At 43.0% G+C, this 27,544-nt stretch overlaps 1 protein-coding gene across 2 annotated transcripts; it reads left to right on the forward strand.

Annotated features, from left to right (window-relative positions):
- On the forward strand, positions 1–25,986 carry ELAVL1 (ELAV like RNA binding protein 1). Of its 2 annotated transcripts, none has more exons than XM_070944756.1 (6): positions 1–220; positions 10,984–11,173; positions 13,000–13,103; positions 15,500–15,653; positions 17,563–17,788; positions 24,345–25,986. In XM_070944756.1, exons 2-6 carry the CDS (start codon positions 11,002–11,004, stop codon positions 24,667–24,669), a joined length of 981 nt encoding a protein of 326 aa, XP_070800857.1. In that variant the 5' UTR covers positions 1–220; positions 10,984–11,001; the 3' UTR covers positions 24,670–25,986. The 2 variants fall into 2 exon arrangements, with proteins under 2 accessions (XP_070800857.1, XP_070800860.1); XM_070944759.1 differs by lacking the exon at positions 1–220 and adding an exon at positions 541–590.
- The last annotated feature ends 1,558 nt before the right edge of the window (positions 25,987–27,544 follow it).

Genomic DNA, 27,544 nt, shown 5'->3' on the forward strand with positions numbered 1-27,544 from the left:
CCTCCTCCTCCTCCTCCTGCTGCCGCCGCTGATTGAGGGAGCGACTCGTCGCGCGGCCGGAGGGACCCCCGCCAGCTTTTTTTTCTCCCCTCCCCCTTCTTCTTCCTTCTCCGTCCCTTCGCTGCCGCCGTTTCTTCCTCCTCTTCGTCCCTCCCCTCCCCTTCTCCCCGCCGCCGCCGCCATCTTCCTCTCTTCGGCGCCTCGCCGCAGCCGTCGTCAGGTGAGCGCGGCCGAGTCGGTTGGGCGTGGGGGGGGGAGAAAGTGGGGGGGGGAGGAGGAGGTGTCGGCAGTGAGGAAGGGCTGCTTTGCGGCCTGGCGGAGCTCTTCTGACGAGAAAGGGGCGTGGCCTGCGTGCTGCGGCTGCGCGACCAGGGAGGGAGGGAGGGAAAGCCGCGGCGCAGGGCCCTTACGTGGGCGGGGCGTGCCGTGACGTCACAGGGCGCGGGAATTGCGTCATAATCCCCGGACCGGCGGTAGAATTGCCCGGCGCGCGCGACCTCCTCTTAGCTCCTCCTCCTTTTTTTTTTTTTTCCCCGGGCGGATTCCAGAGACGCGTTTTCCTCGACGAGGCCTCAGTTTTGAAAAAGAAGGTAGGCCGAGCCGGCCATTTTCCTCACGCCGGGCATGGAGGCCGCGGCGCCATTGTTGCGGAGGGAAGGAAGGGAGGAGGGAGGGAGGGGCGAGCGTACAGGCCTCTTTTCGCCCGGAAGGCCCTGCAGGGAGGCCCTTCCTCGGATCGCCCCCTTCCCCCCCCCCGACGTTTTGACCCCCCCTTTTTTTTTTTAATCCCCCACGTAGAAACGCTTTAGCGACCTCTCCCTTTCCCTCTGCCTTCGGTTGAGGGTGGAAAAGGCAGGTTTCCAGGCAAAATGGCCTACCTGACGGTAGTTGATGAGGCGCGGGGCTCTCTGAGGTAGGGGTGGTTTTGAAGAGAAGGGGGGCCATCGTTTTCCCCTGAAACGGTACGGTTTTTGAGCAGCGGGTTGGACTAGAGGAGGGGGTGGGCGGTTGTGGCTCTTTTACAGCCTGTGTGGACTTCCAACAGCTTGGCTGTCTCAGGAATTCTGGGAGTTTATTTAATTATTATTTATTTATTATTAATTTTATTTCTATACCTCCCTTCTCCCGGAGGACTCAGGGCGGCATACAGCCTGATTAAAAGCACAAAATTTAAAAAAAATATTAAAATTATTAAATAATTGGCCCAATTTTAAAACCCCCAAATTTAAAATCCCACATTTAAAACCAATTAAAATCTTTACATTGATAGCCTGGCCTGGCGGAACAACAAAGTTTTGAGCGCACAGCGAAATGATTGGAGATCTTACGCATTTCTGGGGGCAGTTCATTCCACAGAGCAGGGGCTCCCACAGAGAAGGCCCTCCCCCTGGGTGTCGCCAGCCGACATAACTTGGCCGATGGCACCCTGAGGAGACCCTCTTTGTGGGAGCGGACTGGCCGGTGGGAGGCTACTGATGGCAGAAGACGGTCTCGAAGGTATCCAGGTCCAATGCCATGGAGCGCTTTAAAGGTGGTAACCAACACCTTGAATCGCACCCGGAAGACCACTGGGAGCCAGTGCAGCTCGCGCAGGAGGGGTGTCACGTGGGCTCAACGAGTTGCGCCCACAACCACCCGCGCGGCCGCATTCTGGACCAGTTGGAACCTCCGGGTGCTCTTCAAGTTGAAGTCCACAGGTTGTAAAAGAGCCACAATTGCCCACCCCTGGACTAGAAGACCTGCAAGGTCCCTTTTCTAACACTCTGATTTTGCTTAATGAAAAGAAGGACTGGCGCGGGTGGGGGGGAAATGACATGATAGCACCCCTTCCAATATCTGAGGGGCTGCCTCAAAGAACCTATTCTCCAAAGCACCCGAAGGCAGGAGAAGAAACAAAGGATGGAAATTAATCAAGGAGAGAAGCAACCTAGAACTAAGGAGAAATTTCCTGACAGTGAGAACAAATTAACCAGTGGAACAGCTTGCCACCAGAAGTTGTGGGCGCTCCCATCACTGGAGGCTTTGAAGAAGAGACTGGACAACCGTTTGTCTGAAGTGGTGTAGGGTTTCCTGCCTGAGCAGAGGGTTGGACTAGAGGACCTCCAAGGTGCCTTCCAACTCTGTGATTCTGTTACTCACACCTGGAATATTGCACCCAGTTCTGGTCACCACACTATAAAAAAGATTTTGAGACTCTAGAAAGAGTGCAGAGAAGAGCAACAAAGATGATTGAGGGGACTGGAGGATAAAACATATGAAGAACAGTTGCAGGAATTGGGTATTTCTAGTTTAATGAAAAGAAGGAGGGGGGGTAACATGTTAGCAGCTGTACAATAGCTAAGGGGTTATAGCAAAGAGGAGGGGTCAATTTATTCTCCAAAGCACCTGTGGACAGGACAAGAAGCAACGGATGGAAACCAAGGAGAGAAGCAATCTGGAACTAAGGAGAAACTTCCTGACAGAATAATTAATCAGTGGAACAGCTTGCCGCCAGAAGTTGTGAATGCTCTGACACTGGAAGTTTTTAACAGGAGATTGGACAACCATTTTTGTCTGAAATGCTATAGTTTTTCCTGCCTGAGCAGGAGATTGGACTAGAAGACCTCCAAAGTCCCTTCCAACTCTGTGATTCTGTTATTCTATTCTGTTTTCTTGCAGACTTTTCATTACCTTGCTAGATAACATCATCAGTATATGGAAGAAATATCTACCACCAACGACTCAGCTCAGTGAGCACAAAGACCCCACATTTTAACCCTAGCTAGAAATATTCTTTAATATTATAAGACTACACAAGAAGAGTAAGGACATAGCTTGCAGTCCATAGATTACATAAAATATTAAATCTCATAGTGGATGCTAGTCATTTACTAGGTTTTTTTAAGAAGGGCTAAATGAAAACCACCTTGTGAATTAAAGAATCTGTGGCAAACCAACTTTATTTCAGGGATACCTTTCTCTAATCCTCAAAAAACTGAAAGATTGTTTACAAACTTGTTTATAGGAGACTGACTCAGATGTTAGTAGTTCCTTTCTGCCACTATATGATTTAACATTTTACATAATCTACTATTGCTGTTAATACAGGTAGTCCTCGACTTACAACAGTCCATTTAGTGAACGTTCAAAGTTACAATGGTGCTGGAAGAAAATGACTTATGACCGTTTTTCATTCTTAATGACTGATGCAGTATCTCCATGATCATGTGATCAAAATTCAAATGCTTGGCAACTGGTTCATACTTATGACCATTGCCGCATCTCGGGGCTCATGTGATCCCCTTTTGCGACATTCTGACAAGTAAAGTCAATGGAGAAGCCAGATTCACTTAACAACCAAGTTACTATCTGCAGTGATTCACTTAACAATTAATTAATTAATTAATTAAGCTTATATGCCGCCCTCTCTCCGGAAAGGACTCAGGGCGGCTCACAGCAATAAAAACTGTGGCAAGAAAGGCCATAGAATGGGGTAAAACTCACTTAACATATGTCTCACTTAACAGTAGAAAGTTTGGGCTCAATTGTGGTCATAAGTCGAGGATTACTTGTATATAACACTTCTGTCAGGAAGGTAAAGCTAAATAGTGTATCCTGGAGCAGCCAGTGTTTGTGATAATTAAGAGTGAACACTGGCCTAATGGCACATACAGTGATCTAAAATGTTGATACTCTATAAGTATTTATGGTCCTCATTTAGGAGTCTGTACAAATTCTTAGCCATTCAGGTCCTGGTTGTCCCAAAGATGCTTTTTCATGAGGCAACTGGACTTGTTTTTCCTTTTGAAGGCATTTTGCTTCTCCAAAAAGCTTCTTCAGCTCTGCTAGGATAGTGGGGAATGGAAGGATTTATACACCTTGCAGACAACTGGTAATCTGCATCCTTTTAGCACTTGAATGTTTTATCTGTGTCCTCAGGTCCTCATTCAGAATTATTAACTGAATCAGCATTCTAGGCAAAGTTAGTTGGGCTTTGTGGTCAGTTTGAAGTTAATCGAATGTCTGCATAGCTGAATAGAACTTTCAACCTGGATCTCTAATCATTGCAGTGGCCTCTTTATCTTTATCTTTATTCAAATTTCTATACCGCCCTTCTCCTTTTGGACTCAGGGTGGTGAACAGCCAAAAAATAAAACATTTTATATACAAAAGTTAAAATAAATTTAAAAATAATTAAATAAATTTGGCCCATTAATTTAAAACATTCCAATTAAAAGCCATATCAAAATTATTAAAACCAATCATAAAATCAGGACAGCCCGGCTAAGTGAAAAAAATAGGTTTTGAGAGCCCGACGAAAAGTCCGAGCCAAAAAACTCTGAGCCTTTTTGGCTTGAGAGTTGGAAGACTGGCACTTATTATTTCCCTATTATAGAGAAAGAATAGAAAGACACACTATGGTGCTTTTCTCCATAAAATAGCCCAAAGTTTGGTGAGTTAGCATGGGAACTTTCCCTGTGAGCTATTTTTATAGTGCTACTATTTCCATGCTTTGTTTAGAATCACTACAGTTTGAATTAAAGACCTGGTACCTCACAATAAAAATACAAAGGTATCAGAAGATCCAACTTTTACTGGTCACATCTAGTAAGAAGTAGTTAGAATCTTTGTTCTTTCCACGACAGATCAATATTAGGCCAGCCTTTTTCTCATGAAAAGTTAAAGAAAATAATATGATAAGCACTTTATGTCTGTCTTGAATGCAACAAAACTTATTGATACATGTACAATTGGGATTAGAATGTATTTAAAAAGAAAAAAAAAGTTGCATCAAATATGAGGTTTAATAAGTAATAAAGTATCCCATGCTGTGCAATTTTTTGGACAATCGTTTGTCCAAGATGGAATAAAGACTCCTGCCTTAGGCAAGGGGTTGGACTAGAAGTCCTCCGAGGTCCCTTCCAGCTCTATGATTCTACTTTAATTAGAAGGAGGGAAAGTCATCGAAGCATCATGAATGTATGTCAGTATACTGCATATAACTGGTTGATGGGAAGTAAGTGAGGGTATATTATTATTTATTATTATTATTTTATTTATTGAATTTCTATACCGCCCTACTCCCGAAGGACTCAGGGCGGTGCACAGCCATGAAATAAAACACATAAATATACAAAATTTAAAATTGAATAAAATGGATTAAATAAATTTGGCTGAATTAATACCCATAATTTAAAAATACCCATATTTTAAAATCCATTAAAATTTAGAATTTACACTTAAAAAGGAGAAGATTTAGGCGAGGCCAGCTTGATGAAATAAAAGCGTCTTCAACTCGCGGCGGAAGGTGCGCAGATCCGGAATCCTCCGTATCTCTGGGGGGAGCTCATTCCAGATCGTCGGTGCCCCCACAGAGAAGGCTCTCCCCCTAGGGGCCGACAGCCGACATTGTTTGGCCGACGGCACCTGGAGGAGCCCCTCTCTGTGGGAGCGTACTGGTCGGTGGGAGGCTGATGATGGTAGTAGGCGGTCCCGTAATATTAGCTTTCACAATAGCCTCTAGGGTACAGATCTGAGGTTGCACAGAATAGCATTAAGGCACATTGACTAGAATGTGCTAATGCTGACTTGCACTGCCCTTAGTAGCACCGACTAGTGCTACCTGCGTAGTAGTATCTGGGTAAAATACTCCACATCGTTTCTATACAGCATAAGTAATAAAAAGAGTGAAAGCCTTGATTAGCCAAAGGGCAGCAGAAGTCTATTTTTGGACTCATTTTATTTTGCTAATAGTTGTGTATGGAAATAGTGATTTGGAATAGATGTGGGAAAATGATGATTAAAAGTTGATACATAATGCACCTGAATAAAGGAGGACCGTCACCGATGAGTATCAGTTTAGGAAAAAAAAGTCAAATGTGTGATTTTAAGCAAGTTTATTCATATATAGCATGGCAAATGAATTTATATTAATTGAAAATAATGATTTGATTGATTATTTATGACGACAGACTGAGGCAATTAACAGAGGATATAAAGATGGTGAGGAGTATGGTGGAGTGGGATGGATTTTGGTATTGTCAAAGGAAAACCCGTAAAAAAAAAAGAGACATGTAAACATGGAGACATGACCTGACAAGCAAAGTCAGTGAGAAAACCAAATTCACTTAATAACCATGTTGCTAATTTAACAACCACAGTGATTCACTTAACAAATGCAGCAAGTAAAGTTGTAAAATGGGGCAAAACTCACTTAACAAATTTCTTACTTAGTTCAATTGTGGTAAGTTGAGGACTACCTATAGTTATATTTTTAGGAATGGAATGGTACTTCCCTGCAGATTTTCTTTTAATGTTTAATAGTTTTAATGTTTTTTGCAGGGTTTTTTTCTCTTTGTATTGCTTGTTTTAACTCTGTAAGCCTCCCAGAGTTGCAGCAGTGAGATAGTCAGCTATGGAAATTTAAGACATGAATGAATAAACTAAAACAATTATAGGCAGGGAAAGTATCAATTCTATATGGAAATAACTAAATTTCAGTTTAAATTCAGGGTGAATTGATTTTAAAAATAGGTGTAATAAAATGATTTTGGAATAATCTAAAGGGAAATAATATTTTAGAGATTTGTACACAAATGCTAAGAGTAGCATTGAAGCAAATACTATAAAAATGTGCAAGAAAAAGTGATATAAAGAAGTAAAAAGGCTGTGAGAATCTGTGCTTGAGGATTGGAAGAATTCCATTTGTCATATGTAGAAAGGAAAAGGTAGCAAGAACGAATACACTCTTTGGCAGAATTCTCATTGGTAGTGTGCAGGATGTTTGGAAAACAATAAAACCTTATTTGACGGGACCTCACAGATTTCAGATTATATGTATATTATTTATATTATATATATTCTGAAATATATGTGTATATATATATATAAGTATGTATGTATGTTTTCTGAGGTTTTCGCGGGTGTTTGTATGTAGGTCTTTCATTATTCGGGTTTTCTCCCATGTAAACTTGGAAGTGTCTTGGCGACGTTTCGACGACGTCTCATTCGTCATCTTCAGGCTGGTGTTTTCGACTTCGTGCTTCTAGGAGCAATGTGTGATCACAGCTGTTTCTTCCTTTTAACTGCCAGTGGGGGTGTGAACTGATTGGGTGGGAGCTTGGCTGTGTTCTGATTGAACCTAATCCAAAAAGAAACCCCCACTAAAATCCAAGACAGAGAACAAGAAAATGGCAAAGCTCTCCTCCCATACATAAAAGGCACCGCAGACAGAATCAGCAAGATCCTCCACAAATACAACATCAAGACAGCATTCTGCACAAACCGAAAAATATCCACCATCCTAAGAAACCCCAAAGACAAAATTGAGTTAGAAAATCAAGGAGTATATGAAATCCCATGCACCGCCTGCCCCACCACATACATCAGACAAACCAACGGAAGAATAAGTGCACGCATTGAAGAACACAACAACTCAGTCAGAAAAGGAGAACCAACTTCTTCCCTGGTCCAACACCTTAAAGCCACAGGACATGAAATTGACTTTAAAAAGACCAGTCGCCAAAACTGAACACTTTAACAACAGAATAATCAGAGAAGCCATCGAGATAGAAAAACGCCCACACAGCATGAACAAACGAGACGATACCTCCCGCCTACCAGCCATTTGGAAACCTGCCCTTATTGACAAACGAGTCCCTAACACAAAGAATGACACCAGACCCACACTCACAAAAACCACACAGGATGTCACCACCATACTTCCACACAAAAAGCAAACTCAAACCCACACCGATGATGAGGCATGACCACAAACCAGAAGCCAGACCACAGCTGCATCATTAGCCACTTTAAATCCTTCCAATCCATACCTGAAGCAAACTGACACCCACCATGAAGATGTGGGTCGACCACAATCACGAAGCCAAACAACAGCAACGCAGCTCACCAGCTGAAATCCCCCTGCAACTCAGACTAACCTGAGCACAACCAAGCCCCCACCCAAACAGAACACACCCCCATCCAATCAAAGCACAGCCAACCCCCCATCCAATCAGAGCACAGCCAAACCCCCACCCAATCAGAACACACCTCCACCCAATCAGAACACAACCAAGCTCCCACCCAATCAGTTCACACCTCCACTGGCAGTTAAAAGGAAGAAACAGCTGCGATCACACATTGCTCCTAGAAGCACGAAGCCGAAAACACCAGCCTGAAGATGACGAATGAGACTTCGTCGAAACGTCGCCAAGACACTTCCAAGTTTACGTGGGAGAAAACCCGAATAACCAAAGACCTACATATGTATGTATGTATATATATATGTGTGTGTGTGTATGTGTATGTGTATGTGTGTGTATATATATATAAATTTTTGTTGATCAAAAGAAATAAAGGGAGACTAGTATAGATCTATTTCAAGCCATTTAGCTCTGATTGGCTCCTGGATTGGAGCTGAGAGGCGAAAGGGAAGCAGAATGCTCCCTCCCATATTGGGGTAGACCAGGTGCTTCGACAGAAAAAAAAACTATATACATATATACATATACATATAAATAAATGGAGCTTGACCTTCCACCACCAGCGGTGAACTGCACATGGAATGATCCTCTCAACCATTTTGGACTCCGCCTCAACATCAAGAAAACTGTGAATCTGTCACCACCCCTGGAACACTTCAAATCAATGGAGAAAACCTAAAATTGGCGAGAACTCACTGGTGTGTTATGTGACAGATAAATGCCAACCTGTGTTAAATCTAAGATTTACAAGACAACCATGCACCCTGTTCCACTGCATGGCACTGAATGCTGGGCAGCAACAACAGGGACCGAAAGCTCTCTCCATGCCATGAAAATGCTAATGCTCCATCAAATATTGGGCATCTCCCTTGTGACCACATCACAAAGGACACCATTCGACAGCATTTTGCTGTGGCACCAATTACAGAAAAGATGAGAGAAGGCCGGCTCCGTTGATATGGACATGTTCGGAGAGCACCACCAACCAAGACTGCGTATAAACTAGAAGTCAATGGCCGGTGACCTCGCGGGTGTCCCAAACAGAGATGGGAAGACACCATCAACAAAGATATGCAAGCCACGGGCCTGTGCCCTGGAGATGCATCTGACTGTGCAAAGTGACACTCAATGATCCGAAAAGCAGACCCTACACTTAAGGGAATACGCTAGAAAGAAGAAGAAATTGAGCTTGACTTCACTTCTGTTAGGTGTGCTCAATTTAACTTCTGACTGGACAATTTGTATGGCAAATTTATGCAAATGATGTACACTAGGAGTTAATGGAAGTACAGATGGGCTCCCAAATGGCTCATTAAAACAAAAGTTAGCTTTGTATAGATCTTAAATTATATGCAGACAACAGGCGTAGTAACCAGTTGTAGAATTGATGATTAGTATCTGCCCTACAATCAGCTATCAACGGTATTGTAATTGGTAGAAAATCAATGAAGACTTTGGAATAGATACTAGACAACCTGTGCCACGTTGAGTCATCATTTCAGAGATATTTCCTTAAATAAATAAAAAGCGAAACAGAATGACCCTGGATGGGCAAAAATGCAGAGGGAGCAGGGGCTCCCTCTGCATTTCGACTTCCTGCTGGCTTCCCCAGTGAATATCCTTGTAGGAATCTGCCAGGGAACATTGGAAATTCTTCCTCCCACCCTCCCTCGCTGTCACCCTGTCATACCTTCTTCCACACCTTCCTCAAATTTTTAAAAATAGTTTTTGTTTTGCCAGTAGGTCCATTCCTCACAGAAAGATTTTTAAAAAATCATAATTGAAACATACATTTTTTTCAAATAAATAGGCTATAGTGGCTGAATAGAAGAGGGGTAAACAGGAATAATTCCTTTGTTCAAAACCTGAGTTTCTGTAACTGATAGACAGCATTCTTAAACATTGCTTTTCCTTTTTTTATTGGATTATTCTTAATAAAACTGCACATTAATACCTTTACCGGTCAGGCTCTTGTGTAATAGGCAGTGTTGTTAAAGGTGAACTTTCTGTGTAATTGTTATGTGGAAATAATACACCAGACTTAAAAAAAATTTCAACTGTGAAGAGTGCTACAGTTCCCCTGCTGAAAGGCCTTTTCTGTTTAACTTAGACATGTATTTTGTCCACTCTCACCCCCAGTGAATTTTACTTCCTTTTTTCTCACCACTGGCTATGAAACAAGCTTTTGTCCCTGGGAAAATTTATGTCAATTAGCATTGGTTCCGTAGTGTACGTGTGCGGAATGGAAAGGGCAGGGTATGACTCCCACCGAGGTATTATTTCCAGAATAAATTGGAACACGTTCTTGCTGAAAGTTGTTCTTTAAACAGTATGGCCTTGCACCTTCTTTATCTCTCTCTCTCTTGTGTGTGTGTGTGTGTGTGTATGTGTGTGTGTGAGAGAGAGAGAGAAAATAGAAAATAGCAGTTTAGTGACTGGCCCCCTAGGAAGAGTCCGTGGTCTAGTTCAAAAATCTTTGTGTCCGCTAGCAGTTTCACTGAAAATGTCCTCCATAGACATACATTTGTGCTAAATTGTGATGTCATTCAAGTGTATCCGGAGGAAGAAGGAAGAATCTGCTTTTGAGCAGGCTCTTGTGTGGCTGGCACACACAGATCCAGCTAGTTGTAGGCTGGGCATTGTATTGAGGACAGAGCTGTGTTTGGGCATCTGTTGTTGACTGTCTAGAGCAGGGCTTGTCCAAGCTTGGCAACTATAAGACCTGTGGACTTCAACTTCCGGAGGGAGGGAGGGAGGGGGAGTGGAAGGAAAGGAAGGAAGGAAGGAAGGAAGGAAAGGAAGGAAGGAGCAATAGGCTGACTCTGTAAAATGCTTAGAGAGGGCTGTAAAAACCCTGTGAAGTGGTATATAAGTCTTAAATATTAAATGCTAGTGCTAACTGCCATTATAAATGCACCTGCAGGATAGGCAGCTTTAGAGAGCTTTAGTTTCGATGTCATTTTGCCTTTCTCTGAAGCATAAAAAGGCCGAACCGAGCAATGCGCTTGCCTTTCGACAGGTTTCATCTCTCGTGAAGATGTCTAATGGTTATGAGGATCACATGGCCGACGACTGCAGGGATGATATCGGAAGGACAAATTTAATCGTGAACTACCTTCCTCAGAACATGACCCAGGACGAGTTACGGAGCCTCTTCAGCAGCATAGGGGAGGTCGAATCCGCCAAGCTTATTCGCGACAAAGTGGCAGGTAAAATATCCCTCTTAAAATACAGCCGAGCCCTCAACTCACGACGACGATCAAGCCGTTTCTGTCGCTAAGTGAGACAGTTGTTAAGTAAATCTTGCCCTGTCTCATGACTTTCCTTGCCTGCGTTGTTAAGAGAATCCGCTGCCGTTGTTAAGCTAGTAACCTGATGGTTCAGGGATTCTGGTTTCCTCGTTTACTTTGCTTGAAGTTGCAAAATGGGATTGCGGGACACTGCATCCGTCGTAAATACGAGTCAATTGCCAAGCTTTTGAATTTTGATCACATGGCCATGGGCATGCTGAACGGTCACAAGTGTGAAAAACGGTCATAAGTCATTTTTTTTTTCAGTGCCACTGTTAGCTTCAAACGGTCACTGAAAAAACTGTTTTAAGTCAAGGACTATCTAAAATCTTGCTTGTCAATGAGACAGGAGAACAATTTTTTTTTTTTTTTTTTGCTAAGGAAAAGCACATTTGTTCCTCTTGATTCAAAATTACAATTCGGCAGTTAATTATATGTCTCCCTTACCTATACACTGGTGTCAGCCTGATGTGTCTGTGTGGCTGAAAGTTAAAGCATTCCTTATGACCATGTCATGCCTCCTGATTTCTGACACAGTTGTTGAAGAATGAATCTGACCTTTCTGAGGGATTTTTTTTTTTTTTTTAAAGATCCAGAGAATGGTGGTGCCAGTCCCTTGTATCTTAAATCACACTGAGTGCCACTGGGTGGCAGCCCACTTTTAAAACTCTGTAGTAACTTTCAAAAGAACTCCATGCTTATAAGTAAAAGGACTTTTCTGAAGCAGAATTAAAATTTGCGGCAGGGTGGATTTGATTTAAATCAAGTGGATTTAAATCACGATTTAACTCACTAGTAAAAAGGCTTGATTTAAATCCACTTGATTTAAATCATAATTTTTAAAGAGCAACTGTCATCTCTGTCCCGCAGCGGCTCCCCCTCTGACCTGCTGTTGACTCACTGACAGTCCCAATATTGCAGAGTCTACAGCCTCATGCTACATAACTAAGCTCCATTTCATGCTGAATAAACTAAATTATGAATGTATCTTAAATAGAAAACTATCTTTAGGTAGATCTTTACTCCCAAAAGCATTTTATTAAAATAAATTTGATAAAAATCAATTTTTTTATCAAATAAAAAAAATCTGATTTTTTTAAAAAAAAATCATCAATTTTTATCCACCCTGATTTGCTGTGATCTATCTACTAAAGCTTTGATGGGCCTTGAAAGAGTTTTTCCCACTTTCGCAATTCCTAGGCCACTGGTGGATTTAACCCCCTCCTCCCCCCCACCATTATAAAGATCACTGAAGAAGCAGAAGCTTTTGAAATAAATATCAAGATTCGTTTACTATACAAAGGAGAAGCTTATCAGCAGGTTTGGGTACATCCCAGGCTCCGGAGTGAAAATGTAGCCGTTTATGATGGCTCCTCGGTGCTCCCTGAGCTTGGTAGTTTTCTTTGCAGACAGTTCACGATCCAAACTAGGTAACATCATCAATACTACTAGCCCTAGCACTGATGACATTGCCTAGTCGGGTGATGAAACGTCTGCCAGGAAACCACCAAGCTCAGGGAGCACCAAGGACGGCCTCGTTTCAAGCCTGAGCTACAAATATTCTCCTTTATCGGCAGCCGTTTATGCTTCATATTTATATTTTCCTTTATAAAAACCCACTTTCTTTTTAAAAATGTGGAATTTTCATTTCAATGAATGATGGGAGGGTGGGGTTTTTTTCCCCCCCTCTGCCCCTCCTGTTCCCTCTCTGAAAAGAAATTAAAAGAGACTTTTTTTCTCTACAGGACACAGCTTGGGTTATGGTTTTGTGAATTACGTGACTGCGAAAGACGCGGAAAGAGCAATAAACACACTGAACGGCCTGAGACTCCAGTCTAAAACCATCAAGGTAAAAACGTCTGGAATGATGGCTAGGCTTACAAGCCTTGTTCCTCCTCCCTAGACTTCTCCTAGGCTTGGTGATCGCTGCCCTTCTTTTCTTCTGAGTGGCGGACGGCCGTAAGCGTCACCTGTCCCGTCTATTTCCCGGCAGACCGTTTCTTCCCTCCTGGAGGTGATGCGAAGAAATATATTAAGGCCAGAGTTTCATCCATCAGATAAATGAGGATGAGGATGGAGATGACATTACCTGTCCTTGCTCTTTAGTGAAATCTGCCCTGGGGAGGCCAATCTCCCTGTGTGAGACATTTGTATGCCTGCAAGAAGAAATGTCTTTCCTTAGATACTAGTTGGCATTTGGTAGGTTTTTATTGTTTTTTAAATAGGGGTTGCAGTCCAGCTACTTGTTAAGACATCTTAGTAATGGCTTTGTCCAGCTTTCCGTAGCTGACACATTTCAGATATATTAAGCCTGCCTGCCTTCCTTCCTTCCTTCCTTCCTTCCTCCCTCCCTTTCTCCCTCCCTTTTTCAATCCATCCATCCATCCCTTGTTCTTCCCTCCCTCCTTTTCTGTATCCATCCATCCTTCTTTTTCTCTTTTCCTCCCTCCATCTTCCTTCCTTCCTTTCTTCCCTCCCTCCCTCCCTTTCTCCTTCCCTCCTTTCCTGTATCCATCCATCCATCTTTTTCTCTCTTCATTTTCCTCCCTCTCTCCATCTTCCTTCCTTCCCTCCCTCCCTCCCTTTTTCCATCCATCCATCATCCATCCCTTGTTCCCTCCCTCCCTCTCTGCCCCTGAGCTGCTTGAGAACTTTCGTGGCAAAGGGTGATAAAAATCAAAATACAAGAATATTTTATCCCTAAGCATAATAACGTACCCAGGGTTCTCCCCTGGGTGTCAGTGTAAGAACTGCGAGTTGGGTTTGGCTCTCTCTCTCTCTTCCCCCTCTGCCTCGTGGCTCCCCAGGGGATGGCGCAGACCCTCCCTTCGGAGAATCAGGAAGGAGGCGGCCTCCGGTCTGAGCAATCCAGCTGCCTGGCTTTGCCACTGGAATCATCTGGCCTCCTGCCACACCCCTGTGAATGAGCTCCTTGTCCCCTTCAAAGCTGGCATTCTTCAGCTCTGGAAAGCCCAACTGGGGACTCTAACATTTGGATACTTCATGGAGTTGCAGGTTTGTGAGTTAAGCTGTCGTTGCGGAGGGCTGGTCTTTTGCTTCACTGCTTAGCGCCTCTCCTGCAGCGTCCTGTGAGCTGAAAACGTTACGAAATGTTGTTCAGCGTCTCATTATGTGGGAGGCCTCAGGCTGGAGTAGGCTGGCATAGTATGTGATTCCAGCAGGTGCCAACTTCTCCCTGGGTCCTGCTGTTAAGATCTGCCAAAGCATTTTGCTCCACCAGGTAACTTGCGTATGAAAGATATAGCTGCTTTTTCCGTTTGTGTTATGTTTGATCTGCTCTTGGATTTGGCAAAACAATTTTATTTGCTGAGGAAAGCGTAAAGGGCAGACTTTTGGCGAAAAATGAGGATTCATTTTTGAATGAATTTCAAAATGAGAGTCCCTTGGGAGTTGGGCGGCATAGAAATGCGATAAATTAAATTAAATTCAAAACCTTTTGGGAACAGAAGCGAGTAAAAGCACAAACAGCACAATCTCTCTGCGTTGCTAGTGGCAGCTATGGAGATTCTCAGTCTATCCAAGTCACACTTGTCTGAAATGTGCTTTTTTCAAAATGCCGGGTTTTTTTTTTTTTCCTAGAGGAGGAAGAAAACGTTTCACTTCCCATCCAAAAAGCTTCATCGGTTCTGACTGGATGATGGGAGGGATGGAAGGAGTTAGTTCTGACAATGGTGAAGAACTGATGAAGCTTCTTGGATGAGAAGCGAACCCCCTTCTTCCTCCTCGAGGGGAAAAAAAGCAGTCCAGTTGCCTTTTGAAAAAGCACTTTTGAGACAGAAGAGAAGAAAATATTGGCATGAAGAATAGAGTAGAATTAGAATTAGAAATTAATAGAATAGAATAGAATAGAATAGAATAGAGAATGGGAAGAGAGGAGGGGAAGGGACGGGAAGAGGAGAGAAGAAGGGACGGGAAGAGGAGAGAAAGAAGAAGAGAAGAGAATATAGGAATAGAAGAGAAAAAAGAAAAGTTGGAAGGGACCTTGGAGGTCTTCAAGTTTAACCCCCTGCTTAGGCAGGAAACCATACACCATTCCAGACAAATGGTTATCCAATCTCTTGGATAAGCTACTTGGATCATTTATTGATCTGAAATAATGTTTTTCAGGCATGACCAGGTATGTTTACCAAATCCCAGAAATTTCTTCTGGTATTTTCAGCTGTATGAATTCACCATGTGCTTTCCATTTTTCTTTCTTTCTTTCTTTCTTTCTTTCTTTCGAAGGTGTCGTACGCTCGGCCAAGCTCTGAGGTGATTAAAGACGCAAACTTATACATAAGTGGGCTGCCTCGGACAATGACACAGAAGGACGTTGAAGACATGTTTTCACGGTTCGGACGCATTATCAACTCGCGCGTGCTGGTTGATCAGACTACAGGTGTGTGAGCCAGAAGCAAGTGCAGTCTCCCACCCACTTGGCTGGCTGCTGATCTACTTCCAGAAAGTGTCCCAAGGGGTGGGGATCCTGCCACAGCAGTGTTTCTCAAACTTGGCCATTGTAAGAGGGGCAGGCTTCAACTCCCAGAATTCCCCAGATAGGGGAGATTGAAAATCACCCCTCTTAAATTGGCCAAGTTGGGAAACACTAATTTAAATAGCAAGGAGCCTTGATAGCTCAACAGACTAAGCACTGTAATTTAACACCAGCTGTCTGCAATTAAAGTAAGATCGAATCTTGCCAGGCTCAAGGTTGACTCAGCCTTCCATCCTTTCTAAGATAGGTAAATTGAGGACCCAGTTTGTGGGGGCAATAAGATGACTTTGTATAAATATACAAAAGTATGAAGGCTATTGCTTAACGCACTGTAAGCCGCCCTGAGTCTCCGGAGAAGGGCGGCATATAAATCAAATTAAAAAAAAAATAGCACTTTAGACTTACATACCGCTTCACAGTGCTTTTACAGCCCTCTCTAAACAGTTGACAGAGTCACCATATTGCCTCCCCCCCCCAAACAATTTGGGTCCTCATTTTACCAACCCCGGAAGTACGGAAGGCTGAGTCAATCTTGAGCCAGTCAGAATCGAACCCCTGGCAGTCGGCAGAGTTAGCCTGCAACCCTGCATTCTGACCACTGCGCCACCACGGCTCTTATACAAGAGAAAGAAAGGAAGGAAGAGAAAAAGGAGGGAGAGGAAAGAAGAGGGAGAGAAAAAGAGAAGGGAAATGAGAGATGGAGGGAGTAGGAGAGAAAGAAAAATAAGGGAAGGAAGGAGAGTAAAGGGAAGGAAAGAAAAGAAAGAAAAGGGTGCAAAGGAGGGAGGGAGAGAATAGCAGTAGCACCTAGACTTATATACCGCTTCACGGTGCTTTTACATTCCTCTCTAAGTAGTTTACAAAGTCAGCCTCCCCACCCCCCCAACAATCTGGGTCCTCATTTTACCAACCTCAGAAGGAAGGACGGAAGGCTGAGTCAACCTTGAGCCGGTGAGACTCAAACTGCCAACCTGCAGGCAGCCGGCAGAAGTAGCCTGCAGTACTGCACTCTAACCACTGTGCCACCATATCTCTTAAAGTATACCTACTGATAATTATTTCCCCCCTTTTTGAATAACACTTGGGTATAGGTAGTCCTCGATTTAAAACAGTTCATTTAGTGACTGAAGTTACGTCACTAAAAAAAATACCCCTGACTTATGACCGTTTTTCATACTTAACGACCATTACGGCATCCCCAGAATAGAATAGAATAGAATAGAATAGAATAGAATAGAATAGAATAGAATAGAATAGAATAGAATCAGGGCCGGATTTTCCTATAGGCTAACTAGGCTTCAGCCTAGGGCCTCAAGATCAAGAGGGGCCTACATTCAAATTGTTAGCAAAATTAAAATTACATTTTCACTATAGGTGAAAGGGCCTCATAAGTGGAATAGCCTAGGGCCTCTTTTCATCTAAATCCGGCATAGAATAGAATAGAATAGAATAGAATAGAATAGAATAGAATAGAATAGAATAGAATAGAATAGAATAGAATAGAATAGAATAGAACAGAACAGAACAGAACAGAACAGAACAGAACAGAACAGAACAGAACAGAACAACAAAACAATAGAGTTGGAAGGGACCTTGGAGGTGGTCTAGTCCAACCTCCTGCTCTGGCCAGAGACTCTATACCATTTCAGGCAACTTCTGAAGTCCATGGGGCCTCGTGGCATCTCCTGACGTCTGGATTGCTTCCCACTTCCCTGGTAAACGGCCTATTGGCTTCTAGTTGTGCAGTCTGGCCCAGGCAGGAAACCGATCCTTCATATTATTTTCTTTTCCCCTCCCTCCCTTTGTCTTCAAGGCTTATCCCGTGGGGTTGCTTTCATCCGGTTTGACAAGAGATCGGAAGCCGAGGAAGCCATTTCAAACTTCAACGGCCACAAGCCGCCGGGCTCCTCCGAACCCATCACGGTGAAGTTCGCCGCCAACCCAAACCAGAACAAAAACGTGGCCCTCCTGTCACAGCTCTACCACTCCCCAGCTAGACGGTTTGGGGGGCCTGTCCATCACCAGGCCCAGAGATTCAGGTAGGTTAGGAAGAACGAAATAATCCAGAGGTCTGTACTATTCTTCCCTCTCTCCCTCCCTCCCTCCCTCTCTCTCTCTCTCTCTCTCTCTCTCTCTCTGCTTCTTCTGCTCTTTGTTTTTTGTTTTTTTTTTTGAAGTCATTGCTGTTCATTCTCAGACACAGCATTGAGTCTTCCAATAGATAGGTCAGTGGAAGGAGGAAAAAAAAACCCCCTGGCTTAAATAAACATTCCCCATCCCACAATATTAGGGCTAATTCTGTGTGATGAGTTTGTGTGCCAATTTGCAAAAAGCCCCGTTTTTGAGGGAGGGGATGCTGCCGGTTTTCCCTCCCACCTCCCTCCGTTCACCCAGCCCGATCCTCCGAATGGGTTAATTTAAACAGCAGGGCATCCTGTTGATTAATTCCACCGTAGCTTCTAGGCTTCACCAGAGAACAGCCTTGTGAAGGGATGGCAATAGCAGTCTATGTAAATTTGTATTTAGTGATTTCTGCTTTTTTACTTTAACCAACTCTTCTCCCGATATTTCTTGACAGTTCACGTGGAACCCATCAGCTCGGTCCCAATTGCACCTCCAACTTCTTCCATTAGATTTTTAAGCACATTCTGTATAATTTTAGAAAGCTCTGAAACAGTTTTCTTTCATACTTAATGGCAGTGGAGTGTTTTTGACCCCAAATGAATATGTACCCTCCCCCTCCCCAAGTATGTCAGTAATCATTGTGGATGTCCATATCTGTTCTTCTTATTATTATTATTTTTCTTCTTTTTATCTTCTGTTCTCTCAGATTATTTTTTACTCTTCTCACTTTCTTTCTCTCTCTTTTTTTTTTCCTCATAGAGTTTCATTTAAATAGAGAATTAAAAAGCCCTTCAGATCCTCTTTCCCCTATTAATAAAGATTGAAAATTTGTCTGTCTGATCTGATGCTTCATAACAGTGTGTTAAAAATACAAGATTTTAAAACTTTCTGGAAAAAAAAAATGGTGACATGGTATTCATTGCAAAAATTGGTTTTTCAAATTGCGTGAGTCCAGCACTTAAAACCCTCTCTCTTCCCTCCCAAGTCTAAAATAGCCAGAGCCATTATACCAAGGGGTTCCCTGTTATTGTTTTTTTTCTTTTTTTTTCTTCTGAAAAAACTCTCCTTACACTGCTTTTCTGACTTAAAAAATAATTGCTTCAAGTGATTTATAGAACTAGGGGAAAAAAATGCAAATTATAAACTAGTGAAAGCCACAGAAGAGTTCAGTAAGTCACAAAACTGAAAACCATTAAATAGACCCAGATGTCATTCATGTTAAAGCCACCAATCAGCCCCCAGGTTCTGATAGCTGTACTTGACAGTGGCCTTTGCAAGGGAATTAAGATCTGTCGTGGTCTTTTAAGAGTCTCAAATTTGTACATTTGCCTTTGTGGATTAGTGTCCGAATAAGAGCCCCGAAAGGTGTGTGCAACCAATGCTTGTGTGCGTGTGAAAGTGAAAGAAACAATCTGCTCAGCTATTGCTATTGAAAAGCACACAGTTCTCCCTCCCTCCTTTGCCATTGTTGGACAAGACACAATAATTGTAAATCAGCAGAAGGATTTAAACCAAGCGTGTCGTAGAATTGTTTACATATTTCCCAGTTTCCTCCCTCCCTTCCCTTTCCCTCTTTCTCCTTCCTTCCTTCTTTCTTTCTAACCTATCTCTCCTTCGTCCCGCCCTCCCTCTCCTTCCTTCCTTCCCTCCCTCCTGTCTTCCCTCTTTCCTTCTTTCTAACCTATATCTCCTTCCTTCGTCCCTCCCTCCCTTGAACTTTTGGCTTACAGCCCAGTCTTTCTATTTTCCACCCCACCCCACCACCACCACCACTTCCTCCTCACCAGAGAGAGGAAAGATTCCTACATGGCAGAGAAATGTACAGAGGGGGCAAAACGTTTAAAACAGGCTGATTTGCAGTCTTTCAAGAGTTATTTTGATTTTAAAAATAGAATGGAGAGATGGTGCGAATCGTATTTGCGTGCCCCTACTGTATAATCCACCCTTCTGGACTCAGTTCTGGATTAAACAAATACGGGGTTTGGAAGCATGCATGCCAGTTTGTTAAAGCATGTACATTCTCAAGTCATCCATTTTTTATAGCGGCAATAAATAAATAAATAAAAATTAATACCCCTGTTCCACCCGCCCAACATGCAGTTTTGCAGAGGTATTTTTAAAATTGCCCTGCAAATGCCCATGATTTTATCCCTAAACTCTCCAGTTTGATAGCAGGTTAGAGCGAGAACTCCCATAATATTTACGATTTTCTTTCCAAATGTAAAGTCAGATTCCCATAAAAGTATTAAAAGTATTGATTGTCCCTACATGCTTCCCATATTAATTCCAGATTAGTTTCAGAAGTTTTATTATAGTTTTCAATCTTGCAAACAACTCCTGCATTCTGACTGATGAGCTGTTTAAATTCATGTTGCATCTGTCTTTTCTGGAGAAGGCTGGACGAAGAGATGGTCCTGGCTGCTCCCCCTCATAAGCCACATTGTGGCTATCTCTTTCCTGGATAACCCAGGTTGAGATGAGCATATCAAGCTCTACCTGCCATGCTACTGGCTTTTTTTTTTTTTTTTGTTCTCTTTCTAAAGTATCTTTTAGGATTTCTAGCATCTTTTTCCTACTCCACTCATGCAGAATTGTCCTCTAGCTGGGAAAATGCTTTGATCTCTTGAGTGACGGTCGGCTGTCCATGCAGATGGACAGGTGTTTCCGGCAGAGGGAAAGCCCAGCATCAAAACTGAAAGTTGAACTGAAGAGGTTCACAAAGTTTAAAAAAAAAAAAAAAAGGAATGGAGAATTTCCCTTCTCACTCTGCCTTCGACAGAAGCTGCATACTGGCGAGACTGGGAAGGAGAGAAAAGCAGCCAATACAAACTGGGCAAGTCACTAAGCTAATTCGGGATCTTATATTTCTAGGTGCCACTGCCTTTGGTCCGCATAGGACTGGCACCCCCTTTGGCACCCCTCTGCTAAAAACGCAAACCCCAACAACTTTGTTGTTGCTAATCCTCAACCGGTAAATCAGAAAGTCACTAATACAATATTTCCCTAAATTCCTCAGTGGGATGAGAATAGTAAGCTGAGGATTAGTTAAGTGCCATCTCATTAATGATTCCTCCTGTTGAGAATAATGACCAAGTCGGTAACAATTAGAATTTTAATCAATTGCTCTCAAAAAATTTGCATTAGAACAGAAATGAGAGTGCCACCAATTTAATTAGTAGCTCGTAGTTTTTAAAGCAAAACGAAGTTAGTGGTTAGTTCGTCCCTTAAGGACATAATAACAGTCATTATTGAGAAATTGTATTTGAAACATGGCATTACAAATTCCATAGCGAAAGTGCTTGTTTCATATATCCCCTCTTTCTTGAAAGTCCTGTTCATGTCCTCTTCCATTCCTCTTTCATGATTTTATATGGATAAATGACACTTTTAATTCCCTAGGCTGTGTATATTATATATACACTTGTAAACTCCATCCCAATCTTGAAAATGGCCCTCTTTTTAATTTACTGCTTCTCTGATTTTGGATATCCTATTCCACGCTCTTAATGTGCTTTTTCTGTTTTGTTTTTCTTACTTTTCAAATCTCACTCATCTTCATGCCTTCTTAACTGTAAATTCCTTCTAGAGAGTTCCTTCCCGTGAAAAACCTTGCATGTCTTTTTAAAAAGTTGCCAGCCTCCTGAAGTTGTGTGGCATCCGATGGGTTTCTTTTAGAATTCTTGTCTTAGAATTCTTGTCACTTGTTAAATAAATAATGTGCTTTTATCTGCCTGTACTCGGCTTCTTCCGTGTAAGGTGAGAATACCCCGGCCCCCAAGTGAAGTGGCTTTTAAAGGGAAGGACAATGTGGTTGGAAGGATCCTGAACGACCTGGACACATGCAGCTAGTCTCTTTTGCTTAGTGTTTTTTCAAACTTGCAACCTTAAGGTGAATGGACTTCTGACTCCCACATACTAGCTGGAGAATTCTGGGAGTTGGAGTCCACCCATCTTAAAGTTGCCAGGATAGAGAAACACAAGCAGAAAGTGTGGGGATCAGCTTTTTTGGGGGGGGGGTCTATCTTGAAAGCTCCCTGAGCTGGCTGAACTGGAAAGAATGTACGTGTGAATCCTTAGCTCCCTGGGACCCCGAGTCTTAGGGAGATATGGCCACTTCTTTCCCCCTGTTCCACTAAGAACAATTGGCTGCAGTGGGTGTCAACGAAAAAGCCAAGATTAACCCCTAAATAGGACGTGAAAGAGAGGAGAAGTGAACCACCACGTGGTGGTGGTGGTGGAAAACGGACTGACTTCAAAAGAGGCTCTTCATAGATGGTCACCTTGCGTAGGCCCTCCTGCCCCTCGAATGACAATTTCGGTCAGACAATTAAACACGCTGACTCTCCCAAGCGGAGAGAGAAGGCAGCCCGTAGATTCCCCATGGAAAAATGGAGTGTCATTTCAGATTAGTAGAGGCTAGCAACTCGGCTCCTGGCCCTCCTGCTTCGTCAACTAGGCATTATTTTGTCCGTCAGAAAAGCAGTCTCTTCCCACCTGAACAGAAGGTTCCCCCTTTCCCTCCCCCCCCCAAAACCTTCCCAGGTCTCTTGAGTTGGAGATTCTGCCCCATCGCAGTCATCTCGAGGCCCGTAAACCGATGCCAGGGGAGAAAGTAGTGTGATGCTTCGTTCTCCTAGATCAGTGGGAGGGAAAAATGACAATCTGGGTTTGGGGGCAGTGGGGAGAATCATCGATGGCCCACACAACATCCTGGAAACGACTCCTTGGGTGGTTAGGATTGGGTGGGAGAACGGGATTTCCGGGGGGTGGGAAGGAAGGAGGGCCCCCATGCCTGGTCTGCCAGCATCTCTCTCCACTTGCCAATCCTCCCTGCCTGTCTCATCTCCCACCGAGCACTTTGAATCCAAATGTCACCCGTCTCAGTACTGTCATTGCCAGCCAAGGCCCCCGAAAGAAGCCAACTCTTCAGTGTGCCCTGTCCGTGTTCCTGATACTGAGGATCTGAATGCAGGAGGCCTGGTCTCCAGCTATGGCCCTGGAGGAAGAGTCCTGGCTTGACATAGGCAAGGGACAGTTTTATCCTGTCTTTGTTCAATTCACGTGGACCCTATGCAGGAGACATTCCTGGTAGATCATCTCTGCCTTCACAGACTCTTTTCAGGAGATTTTAAACCTTGCTGGTGGGCAAGCAGCAGAGAAATGTACAGTACCAGAGAGAGGCTAACCTTATTTAACGTGGCACAAACTTCCGTGGAGTAGAGCCCACTTTGCCAGGTGCTAGGAAGGGCTGGTGTTGCGGCCCCGACGGTCTCCCAAGCGGAGTGAGGGACTTCTAGATGGTGTTGGACCCCAACTTCCATTGGTTTTTTCTTTTCTTTTCTCTCTCTCTCTTTTTTTTTCCGGATAACTCGTTTTGTTTTCCACCCGCTAGGAATTGGGATTAAGCAGCATCTTACCTAATTTTGCCACTCCTGATTTAGAAACGGAGGGAAGCAATCTCTGCAGCTGTGGTCTTCGTTACAAGAAGTGACATTAGGCAAATTTAATACCTGTATTATGAAAGAAACCCACAAGTGGTGCGGTGGCCTAGAGGTGGAGCTCTCGCCTCACAATTGGGAGGCTGTGAGTTCGATCCTAGGTAGAGGCAGCTATTTCTCTCTCTGGGCACAATGAGAATGTATCTGCTGAACAAAACTCCGCATTGGCGACAGGAAAGGCATCCGGCCAATAAACATTCAGCTCCATTCAGTTGCCCAGACTCCACCCCGTAAGGGATTAATGGGGTCATTAAAAGAGGACGATGATGAAAGAAACCCACTGCGTCCTGTCACCCACTCTGGAACGAGCTGTGTGGCGTCCTTTCATATTACTTATATTAAACGAGCCTAACTTAGCTAGAAAGCCCTCCCCCTTCCCCCCCCCCAAAAAAATCAGCAGTGGCCCTCCTTGCTGGGAAGAGCTCCCTCTTCCTTAGTGTGTAAGTTGTGACTCAACCCACAACTGCTGCTGATTTTCTCTCTCTCTCTCTCTCAGCTTTCTGACCACAGCCTGCCTCTTACTTTCCTCTCCTGCTCCCCTTTCCCACCCACCCCTCATTTTCGGGTTCTTCAGCAAATGGGAGAGGGGGCGGGAGCAGCGTTCCTTCACACATCTGGTGAAGTGTGAACTAGCCTAGGAAGGTTGACCCAGCAATGGTTCCCCCTGACCCTCCACCCCCTCCCAAATACGGTGCCCCGCCTGCTGCCTTTTAACTTATCGTTCGTGCCCACGGCAGGGAGACGAGAGAGACACACTCCCTTCTCCATGGACGACCCCGTTCAGATGAGCCACCGGGTTTCCCTGCCCGGCACTCCCCCCCCCTCCCACCTTCCCAGTGGTTTTAAAAAAAAAAAATCTTTGAGCCCTGTTTGAGTTTTTTGCTTGATTGAACTGACTTCTTTTTTGTTTTGTTTTGTTGTTTTGTTGTTTTGTTTTGTTTACATGAACTATTGTGTGCTTTTTATTTGCTAGGTTCTCACCCATGGGTGTAGATCACATGAGTGGGCTTTCTGGTGTAAATGTCCCAGGAAACTCCTCTTCAGGCTGGTGTATCTTCATCTACAACCTGGGCCAAGATGCCGATGAGGGAATCCTCTGGCAGATGTTTGGCCCCTTTGGCGCGGTGACTAATGTGAAAGTCATCCGTGACTTCAACACCAACAAGTGTAAAGGCTTTGGCTTTGTGACAATGACAAACTATGAAGACGCCGCGATGGCCATAGCGAGTCTTAACGGCTACCGGCTGGGGGACAAAATCTTGCAGGTTTCCTTCAAAACCAACAAGTCCCACAAATAACTTCGCTCTCGTGGCTTTTTTTCCCTTTTTTTTCTTTCTTTCTTTTTCTTTTTTTTTGTTTTTTTGTATGGAATAGATAATCGAGTGACGAAAAAAGTTTGAGCCTTTTTTTTTCCTTTTTTTTCTTTTTTTGGTTAGTGTACAATTCATTTCCTTTTTTTTTTTTTTGGCGCCAATTTTCACAAAGTTGTTTGTCTTTAGTCTAAACGGAAAGTTGGAAGGAAAAAAAAAAGGGGGTTTTATACTCTGGGATGCCACCCACATGTTCAAATGTTTTGGGTTTTTAAAAGTCCCATAATGGTTCTATTCTTGGGTTTTTTTGTTTTTTTTTTAAAGTTCCTTTCGAAGTAGTCCTGTTCGCAAACTCCCCTTTGACATCCCCCCACCCCCCCAAATTTCAATGGATGAAACTATTTGCACCCGTTGCCAGTGAAACATCTCCTTTAAGAGACTGCTGTTAATTTCACTGAATAGAGTTTGCTAAGGCAGGGCATCAGCCAAAAATCCTGTTAACCCCAGTACTTTTGAGCAATGCTCTTAGTTAATAGCATCTTCTCCTTTTGTCAAGAAATTTGCTAGTGAAAAATTAACTCATGGGTGAAAAATGACTTAAGGGAAGACTGGAGAATATGAAATCCCAACCCTGGGTAACAACTTCGACCGCTGTAGGCAAAACCGAAACGGAAAAAAAAAAATCACCTTTTTTATAGTGTGTTTTCCCCCCCTTTAAAAGCCCAGATTCCATAAAAAGGACCAAAGAGTTTTGAGAAAACTCTGGGGTGATTTCAGAGTAAAAGAAAGGAAAAGAAAAAAAAGAAACTCCAGTCCCAACATTGCCACCTTCTCCGAATTCTTAGTTCCAATTAGCATGTTTTTGTGCATTTGCTTTCTGGTAAAACAAATGTGGCAAGATTTAACATTAATCTCCTCTCACATATTTTTAGTTGGAATAACCGAGTTCTTAGAATTCTCTTGTGAAGATCTTACAAACATTTGAGCATCATAATTTTTTTTGCATCCCTTCTAATAATTACTAGGATTTTTTTTTTTCATATTTTAATAGTTGAATTTGTTTTGACAAATAGCTTTATATATTTGAAACGCTCAGCAGAAAGGTACATTAAAACTTGGAAGTTTGAGATTACAATATTTTTTTTGGTAGATTTAAATGTTTTAATTAATCCCCAACGTTTTCTTCAGGCTGCCTTGAAACTTTTGAGTTCTGTTTTCTGTTAATTTTCTTTTGCTTTTTTGTGTTTTTGTTTGTTTTTACTTTTGCATTTAAGACCAATTAAATTTGATTTGGTTTTGCTGAAATTTTGTTTTGGTTTGTTGTTTTAATTTTTCTCCCCCCCTCCTCACCATGTTTCACAGTACCCAACCTGAACGATGACGTTTCCGAATAAGAATCATTTGGGGATTTTAAAATCAACCGATTGGTAGGCGATCAGGAATTAACACATTTGCAATCATTTTCAACCAACACGGTGAGAGTTACAATCCAGACAAAGTTTACAACTTAAACTGGATATTCCATAACATACACAGTTGGCTAGATCTGTAAGATTTATAAACCAAACCTTTGGGTGAAGAGAAACCTTATCCTAATTCTAAAAACCCACTTTAAACCTGTTGCAACCTTTGGGGATCTCTCCTGCTTACGTCAGCTGAGAGGCAGGGCTGATCCCGTTTTGGATCTGTGATGTTGTGATCTCTTTCTGTTTGTGGAAAGTTCCCTTCTGGTCACATTATCTTTCAATCGGTGCTCAAAATCTAGAACTTGGGACACTTACTGAGACTTAAGAGAAGCGTCTCAAAATCTCCCCGGCGGCTGAAATAAACACGTCACACACCGTCCTTGCAGGTAAAAGACCCACCGGTGAAAACTCTGACGGTGGGTGGCTTGCCTTGCAATCCTTCACATGGCATGGCTGTGCGTGTCTGAGGGACACACAACCTTCCCGCTCTTCTTTTTGTGTGTGATTGGAGGAAACGTGGCCCATCCGAAGACTTCGGCCATGGTGAACCCCCCAACCCGCCGATCTCGAGTCTCTTGGGCTGCCATTCTGGGAATATCTGCTTTGCTTTCAATTGCACCTTTATTTTTAAGAACTTAACACGTTAAGGTGGATGGATCTCTTTTACAAGCAGGGTTCTTGGCCCCAAGATTATATGCTGACCTAGTTGTTATTTTTTTTTTTAAAAAAAAAACTAAATAGATGGTCTCTCTTTTTGAAGTCACCACTGTCCTAGCTGCCATCACGTTTTGTGTTGTCAAGTGATTTGTGACAATAGTTCAGAAAACCTAGTTTAGAGATGCTGCCTTTTGATTTGTGGTTCTTCTAAAATCTTAATTCCTGTACAGCCCTGAAGTGTTTTTTTTTTTCTCTGTGTGTGTGTTTTTTTTTTTTTTTTTGGGAACAATCAAGTTTACACCGGAGTCTGGCAGGTTTGCTTTCCTTGTCATTTGCAATGTTGATTCACAAAATTCCCACCTTCTTGGGCCAAGACAGATCTTTTCTTTGGTGAGGAGAACCGTTTCGTCCTTCTAACTCTTTTCGGTCGAATTAACATCATGTAAACCTTGACATTCCAGTTGGAACTAACCTGATACTACCATGTTTTACAATCTCTTTCCAATCATCGGGAGTTACGAGATCGGTTGCTTCGAACTGCAGTGCAAATTTATTCATTTCAGAAGAAATAACCACTGTCATTTTGGGGATTGCGGGCTCCTGAAATAAATTTCCCCTTTTGACATTCATCTCTGCGATCTTTTTCTACTGGATAATTCTTTGACGTAGCGCGAGATCTTGTCTTTTTTTTTTTTGCAGTCGTATAGAACATTGATTTCTTTTTTTTTAATGTCCGAAAG

Source organism: Pituophis catenifer, unplaced genomic scaffold (assembly GCF_029215685.1).
Source record: "Pituophis catenifer annectens isolate HBS135680 unplaced genomic scaffold, rPitCat1.0.hap2 SCAF_1, whole genome shotgun sequence".
NCBI classification, from domain to species: domain Eukaryota; kingdom Metazoa; phylum Chordata; class Lepidosauria; order Squamata; family Colubridae; genus Pituophis; species Pituophis catenifer.

Coding starts and splice junctions, on each gene's coding strand:
- ELAVL1 (XM_070944756.1), top strand. CDS start 11,002: ATGTCTAATGGTTATGAGGATCACATGGCCGACGACTGCAGGGATGAT. Junction 11,174..12,999: donor TATTCGCGACAAAGTGGCAG/GTAAAATATCCC, acceptor TTTTCTCTACAG/GACACAGCTTGGGTTATGGT. Junction 17,789..24,344: donor CACCAGGCCCAGAGATTCAG/GTAGGTTAGGAA, acceptor TTTATTTGCTAG/GTTCTCACCCATGGGTGTAG.